At 38.6% G+C, this 9,159-nt stretch overlaps 1 protein-coding gene across 8 annotated transcripts in view; it reads right to left on the bottom strand.

Moving 5' to 3' along the window:
* The window catches only part of USP25 (ubiquitin specific peptidase 25), a 177,212-nt gene that overhangs the window by 79,420 nt on the left and 88,633 nt on the right, over positions 1-9,159 (bottom strand). For all 8 annotated transcript variants that reach the window (XM_015566825.1, XM_015566819.1, XM_015566818.1 and 5 more), the window contains exons 8-10: positions 6,886-6,962; positions 5,511-5,584; positions 1,601-1,749 (exon numbers count right to left, since the gene is read on the bottom strand). In XM_015566825.1, coding sequence (XP_015422311.1) covers positions 1,601-1,749; positions 5,511-5,584; positions 6,886-6,962 — 300 coding nt within the window. The remainder of the gene's footprint in view (positions 1-1,600; positions 1,750-5,510; positions 5,585-6,885; positions 6,963-9,159) is intronic.

The following is a 9,159-nucleotide window of genomic DNA, read 5'->3' as shown; positions in this document are numbered from 1 at the left end:
TTTTTACAGAGAGGAAGGGAAAGGGATAGAGAGTTAGAAACATGGATGAGAGAGAAACATTGATCAGCTGCCTCCTGCACACCCCCTACTAAGGATGTGCCCTCAACCAAGGTATATGCCCTTGACCAGAATCAAACCTGGGACCCTTCAGTCCGCAGGACAACGCTCTATCCACTGAGCCAAACCGGTTAGGGCAATTTAAATATTCTTTTAATTAATTAATTAGTTAATTAATTAATTTTTTATTGCTTAAAGTATTACAAAGAGTATTACACATGTTCTTAAGTATAGTTCTATATCAAATCACTTGTGGGGCTCTTGTGCCATGTACCATATCCCTGTCCTAGATTCTGATTTGATAGCTTTGAAGTGGGGCCTAGGCATCTGTTGAGAATGACTCAGTAGATGACCTGTGAGGGGGAGAGAACAATTATTTCACAGATACTCTCTCTTTGCCTCTATAAGAAAAACCCACACCAAATAATAAATATTATTTATTTCTGTTGACGGGGAAAAAAAGTTAGGACAAAAATGGTTAATTACATTTTTTTAAAAAGCACACAATTCAAATAAAATCAATTTATTCTCAAAGATACAAGAACCCAGTCCCTTTTTAGATAAACACAAGAGGGATAGAATAACTTAATATTTATTAAGCTCCTATTCAGGGATAAAGACCTCATAAACTTTTTTGATAACACTGAGACATTTCATTCAGTCAGTCACACTTCTAATTGCAGTTACCACACTATCCACTAGGCACATAGCAGGGAGTGGCACATATGAAGATCCTGCCCTCAAGCATGGAGGCTCAAAAGGCAAATATCAGCAATTGCTTAACAATGACTGATGTTAAAGCTTCATATCTGTTCTTTACTTTCTGCTATAACACTCTTCAAAGGTAAGTACATGTATGGGTATATGGATATGCAGATGGAGCTGGAGAGACAGAGTTGGGTGGTGAGACAGAAAGCAGCAGACACAGATAAATAGGTTTACAATATATTAGATGCCTGATGTACGAAATTTGTGCAAGGGGCTCGGCCCTCACATCCCCGGCTTCGTTCAGGTCATTTGGCTATCTGGTCTAATTAGCATGTTATGCTTTTATTATTACAGATTTTATAAATTATTTCCCTCTGGAGAAAGCAAGTTCTTCCATCTGTCCTTCACATTATTATACTGAAATTTTACAAGAAAAGGGGTCTTTGTAGAGACTCAAGAAGAAATAGTTATTCTGAAGGATATAATGAAATAGGCCCCTCCTGCCAACCTGCTTGCCCCCAAATGCACCCCCGCCTTGCCAGCCTGATCACCCTCAAATGCCCTCCCTTCCTGGCCTGATCGCCCCTAACTGCCTCTGCCTTGGCCCCGCCACCATGGCTTTGTCCAGAAGGTCTCCTGGTCTGATTAGCATATGACCCTTTTATTAGAATAGATAGATGGGCTATGTATGCCTAAATTACCATCATTCAATGAAAACACATATTTAGAGTATTCTCAATTAGTAGGTAGCTATAGAAATGGGGATTTAAATTGTGCTTTACAGCACTGTTATAAAGATTCAGGGGGAGAGGGATGATGAAGATGTTAAACTTACCTCTTGGCCTGATTTTCCTGAATTCTCTGAATGTAAAGATTCAATTTCTCCTTCAATCATAGCAGCTTCTAGGCACTCATGTAGATCTTTGAATCCATTGACCTGAAGTGGGTACTGACCAAACATTTCAGTATTTTCAAATTTTTTACCTATAGGAGGGGGGAAAGTTAATTAACTTACTATTCCTCAATGTGGCCTTTTAGCTACTAATTGTATTATGAATGACCTCTTACCCTGAAAACTTAACTCTGATGGATTATGTTCCAGAGGGTAATGAGCTAGTGTATAAACCAAATTCTGTTGGTTTATATATGTACATATGTACATTCACATCCAGCCATATATTCAATTCAACCCAAATGTAATATATGTATGTATATATGTATGCATTTATTTACTTATTCTTCCAAAAAGTTCTTCTAAGGTCAAGATACTGTGCTAAACAATAAAAATATGTACAACAGTGAAAAACAAGAGATGGTCCCTGAGCTGAGGAATCTCTTAGCCTCTTCTGGAAAAAAAAACCACATCATATATATTAATTGCACACATAATTATGAACAAACAACTGTTTGGTATTGCAAATGTTATAAAAAGTGTGGTGAGAGAGACCGCTGTGAGAGGGTAGAAAAAGGGGAGCTGTCCTAGTCTTTAGGGATCAAGAGTAGAACAGAGAGGTTTCCATAGCAAAAAGACATTTATTCTCAAACTTAGTGAGTGGGAGTTAGCCAGGCCAGAGTGTCAGGGAACTGTAGAGTATTCTTGGCCAAGGAAAAGCACATACAAAGACTTTAAAGCTGCAAAGAACTTGGCGTATTTGAAGAACAAAGAAGACAACAGTATAGCTTGGGGAAGCAATGGGGAGGTGACAACCAAGAGTTAGTTAGGTGGGTCAAAATCTACAAAGTCTAACAGCCTTTGTTACGAGTTCTTTCAGTACATTCTGAGAATAATAGAAAGTATCAAATTGTTAAATCTAGGAATAACAGGATCAAAAGAACTAACAAGCAAAACAGAGACAGGCTCATAGATAGAAAGCTGATAGTGTGGGGCGGGGAGTGAAGGTATTGAGCAAAGAGAAAAAAACTCAATGACAGATTCAACAATGTGGTGATTGCTGAGGGAAGGGGAGTGGCAAAAAGTGGAGGAGGGTATAAAGGGGATAAATGGTGATAGAGACTTGACTTGGGGTTTTGAACACACAATACAGTGTACAGATGATGTGTTATAGAACTGGGCCCCTGAAATCTGTACATTTTGTTAACCACTGTCACCCCAATAAGTTAAATAAAAAGGCAAGAAAAGGATCAGATTTATGTATTTAAAACATTCTTTTGACTTCTGTAATAAGTGGGTGGTAGATTACTAGGATAGTATTATGGAATCCATTCAGCGTAGAATAGGGTGTTACCAGTAAAAGTGTACAAAAACACACAAATTAATTTACACACACACACACACACACACACACACACACACATTTATGTATGTATACAAGGAGAAGCACCAGTAAGGCTTGATTGATTGGCTCAATGCAGAATGGGGGACAGAGGTAAGTAGGGTATCAGGGATGAGACTCACATTTCTAGTATCAACAATTGGACTAACTAATGTTTATGTACTGAAGGGGCCCCACTGAAGAAAGCACAGAGGATTGTTTTTGTTTTGTTTAAGGTTGAGAAAATAGTTGGATATGAGTCTGTAAGATAATTTCTCTAGTCTGAAGCTCTAAATTAAAAATCGCTGACTTACTGGTAGCAGGAAATCAAGGCAGTAAATGAGACTGTCTAGGGAATTAGTAAACAGGATAAGGAAGAGGGCCTAAACTGAGTCCCAAAGATGTCCTACCTTTAATATAAGAAGAGACTATAAACATAACTACTAAGAAGTACCCACTCAGAAATTTTAAAAAGCCAAGAAAATATGGTGCCATAGAAGCCAGAGAAGTGTTTTTAAAAGGAAAAATGGAAGAGGAGACAGTGGATCAATAGAATTAATAGCTGATAGGAGTTCAGTACAAAAACTGAGAGGGACCCAATGAACTTGAACACATGTAAAAAAAACCCACATTAATCTTAAAAATATTCCTTTAGGAAGAGGTCTGGGCCAGAAGCAAAATTGGGATGGTTTTAATAAGTGGGGAGTTAGCAGATGATATCAAACCCCTCTTTAAGGGGCTTAAACTTAAATAGGATTAACTTAAAAGAGTGCCTTAATTTTTAAGACATGAAATACCAGACCAGGTCCAATTATCAATGAGAAGACACATTAAAGAGGGGAAAGGTGAAGATAAAAAACAACAGCAATTCTCTGTATGTTCTCAGAATCTCATTCCTTCAGTTCTGAGAACATACAGAGAATACTCTGTTGATATAAGACTAAATATTCCTCTATTATCTGGGGGATCAAATAAAAATAATTAGTGGCATTAGGAATGGATCCAGGTTGCAGAGGCTGCAGCACAATATTTGATGATGAGCATTTTAAGAACTGTTTTACAGTATTATAAACACAAAATTAGATTCAGGGTCTTAAGACCCACAGTTAGGTTTCATTAGCTTCACAGTAAATTCATGAAAGTTGAAGTAAGGTGTTTGTTAGACAATGAAGAGACAAGACGTTAGAATTACAGTAAAAAAAGATAGAAACTGTTAATGCAGAAAACAGGATAGACCACAGTGATTAAATAAAATAAATATGACTGCCAAGCACGGTTAGAGAACTGGAACCAGTGAAACTTGGTATACTACAGATTCCTGATCCACTACAGCTAGCCCACTGAAGTGACTTTTCCTCAGCAATTTCAGGAACTCAGGGCATGCAGAGAGAAGATAAATAGCTTAATAAAGGTCAGAGAACAGACAGAGACAGTGCTAGAAATCAATGTGGGAAAGGGAGTTTTAGATATTTATACAAATACTTATAATGAACAAGGATGGAAATAAAGAGAAGGGCTGAGAGGAACTAAATGGAGGAATCAGTGGACTATAAGTTCTTTTTGCAAGGGGATACTTTAGCAAACAAACGGAAATCACCCCATTGGGACTCACTCGTCTGACACCTCAATATAACCTTACTGACCAAATCCTTAGCCTCTGTATTTTTCTGAATTCTAAGTTACAAAACTATATTCAAACAAAACTTCTTATGAATCCATTACTTATCCTGAAGAAAAAACAATTTTCCAAATTTTATACTTTGGGCACTTCCAAAAGTTGATGCATTGGGCCATTGAGGAAAAATAAGTTATCAAAAATTTATATTTTGGGACTTAGAAATATTATTATTTGAAGTGTATCTACTGACTCAGTTCAGTTCCTTATTAGGAGAATCAAAGTATAACTGGTTTGGTCCAGATTTTAAGTAATAGGCATTTAGGGAAGATGGAGTAGTATCATTCTTAACTGAATTTTCAAAAGATAGAATACAACTCTTTCTTGAAAACGAGAGTTTAAAGAATTTTATAATCACCTAAAAAGTGCAATATCCTAACTATGCTAAATTGCTAAACTCAGCTTTCAACATTCACAGACTTAAAACCCTCAAAAACAGTGACTCATATCAACCCCAGTATTCAACTCCAATATTATTTTCAAAAGATTCACCAACAACACAACTGCTCCTGTAATCCCTGTATCTCAATAATTCACAGAATTACAGAAGCCTTCCCAGGGAAAGAACAACAGGATAATATTAACTAAGTATCAATTAGCATGAGATAATATACTCTATACCTTCCTTTTCATATCTCAATTCTGTGCTTTGTATATAAATGACTAGCGGTAGCAATGTAACTAGACAGGAACTCTAGACAGAGTAAGTCAATTAAAATTAAAAGTCATTCAACAAATGATGAGTTACTATCAAGACAAAGAAGCTAACAGATAATAATATCTCTTCATTGTAATACCTTCAAGTACTCCCACAGCTAAGAATCTTCCATAGAACAACTCTACCATGGGGTTCTTTGGCTTCTCTTCATCCCTAAAGCATGTTAAAAAACATAAATATGGTTATAATTTTTGGACCTGTAAGTAATAAAGGAAACATTAAAAAAACAATAGCCTATGCCAAAGTAATAACGTGTATGAGGTGATCATGCACTTGGCTGTTACTTAGTGTCACCTTGGGAAAGGTACTTAAATTTACTTTTCCATTTCTTCACCTGTCAACTGAAGATAATAATGGTAATTAAACTCACAAGGCTGTTTTAAAGGTTAAAATGATAACTATGCAAGATGCTCTTATAAAAGGACCTGACAGTCAGTGCCCATAAAGTGCCTAGCTTTTCTATTATCACTACACACTTCAGTCTCGGACCTTCAGTCCTTATTATATATGCTTTTTTGGACTTGTTGGGAAGGGGGAAAGCCACCCTTGATCAAACATGCCTTGTCCACCTTCAAGTTGAAGGACCCCACAAGTGCTACTGTCCTGTCAGACTAATAGAGAGCCTCTGTGTGTACTTGACCTAAGGTTGTCCACCTTGGTTCCTGGTTCTTAAAAGTTCAAGTTCCTTGTATCTTTAAGGTTCTAATACTAAAATTTATTGGGCAAGTTTCCTCTGAGTAAATGATATCTGTATCCCAATCTATGATACCTGAGTGTCTTTGAATTTCCCTCAATAATTTTTTAAATGTTTTATACCCTGGAACCCCTAGTCCTCCTCTCAAGTCTATCCAGATTTCTGTAAGCACTTCAGTGTCCTACCTTCAACACGAGTCCTCAATTGCTTTTCATCTGTAGACTTAGAAGAAGGCCACTTGACTATTTCATGAATTTTTGTTTCTTCTGAACGAGTCATTCTATTCTGATTTTAAAGATCTTGCTTATTATTTACTTACTTTTTGTTAATTTCTTTTGGGTCCTAGTCACCTTATATGATCTGGTAACTAACAAATTATCTCCCCTTTTTTAAAAACAGTTTTAAAAGAGGCTAGAATTTTTCCATATCTTCAGAAATCTTAAGTCTTATTTGAAATATGTCCCTCTCCTCATTGAATCTAATGAAAAGAACTGGGCAATGTAGGATTAGCCCTTTCAGGGATCACTTTTTAGACCTTTCTGGCTAGATTCTTCCCTTATAGTGGAAATCTAAAGCTACCAGCATCTGTGGCCATAAATTCCAACAGCTTATGAATAATACAGAGGTAACATTTGGGCTCCCATATGTCTATCTCAGATTCCTATTTTATTTGTTGGCACTGAATACATTAAAGGAAAAAAAAATGAGTGCTACTTACAGATCTCTTAAAATACCATCACTAAATTTTATGGTAACTTACGTCTCCTCTTCAGCTTTCATTTGGAAGGCATCTTCTAACCAATCTAGTAATTTGTGTGTAAACTCACTCACATCTTGCTATAGGAAAAAAAACAAAAAACAAAAAACAAAAAACCTTGTTAATTTTTAAACCTATTAATAAAAATACTAAATATTGCAACATAAAACTTGCACCCAGACATTCAAACATATAATTACTCACTACTCACAAAGGTATTAAATGAAATCTTTCACATCAAATGCAATAAATATTTATAATTTAACCAGAGCACAAAATCAGTATTTCAGAAAAACAAGCATTATATTGATAATCATTGTGATTGGCTTTCATTTTAGGAAAATAAATAAATATCAGAATTCCAACTTACAAATGAGATTTCTATTTTTTAATTTTTATTTTTTCCCTTTTAATTGAGTTTATTGGGGTGACAATGGTTAACAAATTATACAGGTTTCAGCTGCACAATTCTACAACATATCATTTGTACACTATTGTGTATTCACCACCCAAGTCAAGTCTCCTTCCATCACCATTTATCTACCCATACCCTCTTTCCACTTCCCTACAACTCTGTACACGCCTTCTCCCAGCAATCACCATGAGTTGTTTTTTCTTTTCTGCTCAATCCCACTCCTCATCTCCCCCCAACAACTGTCAGCCTACTCTCTATCTATGAGTCTGTATCTATTTTGCTTGTTAACTTATTTTGTTCATTAGATTACATGAACGAATGAAATAATAAAAAATATTTTTTCAAAAAAGCTCTGTTAATGAAACCTTTATAAAAGTATGCATATCACCAAAAAGTTCTTCATTTTATAAAGAATACTGGCCTCTCTCTTAGAAGGAAGATGTGCCTTTCTTCATTCAACTTTTCAAAGGCATATCCCCTTAACATATTTGACTGAGTTCAATCGACTCATCAAAGAAAGATAAAGCAGGGTAAGCACTTGGTCTTTATCAAAATAGCTCTAAATATAAAACAAACTTTAATGTCACACATTATTCCATCTAGAAGTTGTTTAAAGAGCATGTAGGCCAACTTGCACACCTTTAAAATGTTGAAACTAAGGTCTAGTACAGCCGTGGGCAAACTACGGCCTGCGGGCCGGATCCAGCCCATTTGAAATGAATAAAACTAAAAAAAAAGACTGTACCCTTTTATGTAATGATGTTTACTTTGAATGTATATTAGTTCACACAAACACTCCATCCATGTTTTTGTTCCGGTCTCAGAGCTGGAGCCAAGCCTCAGAGCTAAAGCCGGCTCTCAATTCCAGTGACAGCCATAGACGGCAAATAAATCTCAGAATAAAATAGAAAAAAAAAAGAAAAACAGGAAAAAAGGAGCGCGTACACTATCAGGGGCGCAGGAACGTGAACTGGTGACGCACCGCACGGAGTCCCTCCCTTCCGAGAAGTGGCAACACTTCTGAATTTAGGCCTGGTCACCAGGAGGCAAATAAAGTCTCCTTTGTCTCCACATTCCCCCTTTCCTCTCCCCTGCACTCACTCGCAGCGGTTCTCAACCTGTTGGGGCAGGCACCGTGGGATCAGGTGTGCCATCTGCCACCAGGGGAGCGGGCCTAAGCCAGAAGGTGGTTATCTCCTGAGGGGACCCAGACTGTGAGAGGGCACAGGCTGGGTTGAGGGACCCTCCCTCCCCACCGAGTGCACAAATTTTTGTGCATGGGGCCTCTAAAAGCCTAGGTGGTCCTCGCGCCCTCATACATGACGTCGCCACAAGAGGGCCACTAAAAGATGGTCACCACATGACGGCTACCACAAGATGGCCACGTGCACAGCATATGTGGGGCCTGGCAGCCGCTCCGCACAATAAGGCCTGGGGGTCCCGTGGCTCTGCACAGCATGGAGGAGGCTGGTCCGGGCGTTTCTGTCACCTCGCACAGTGGAGGCGGGTTCTGGTGGACGAGGCGGGTCGTGGCAGGGGAGGGCAGTTGTGGGTGATCGAGCCAGCAGGGGAGGGCAGTGGTGGGCAATCGGGCCAGCAGGGGAGGGCAGTTGTGGGCGACTGGGTTGGCAGGGGAGGAGAGTTAGGGACAATTGGGCCAGAAGGGGAAGGCAGTTGGGGGCGATCAGGCTGGCAGTCAGAAGTGGTTAGGGGCAATCAGGCAGGCAGGCAGGCAAGCGGTTGGAAGCCAGTAGTCCTGGATTGTGAGATTGGGCCTAAACCAGCAGTCGGACATTCCCCAGGGGGTCCCAGATTGGAGAGGTTTCATGCTTGGCTGAGGGACCTCCCCCCCCCCACACCAC

This window comes from Myotis davidii, unplaced genomic scaffold (genome assembly GCF_000327345.1).
Source record: "Myotis davidii unplaced genomic scaffold, ASM32734v1 scaffold1523, whole genome shotgun sequence".
Taxonomy (NCBI): Eukaryota; Metazoa; Chordata; class Mammalia; order Chiroptera; family Vespertilionidae; genus Myotis; species Myotis davidii.
This window is presented reverse-complemented; position numbering and strand designations above follow the sequence as displayed.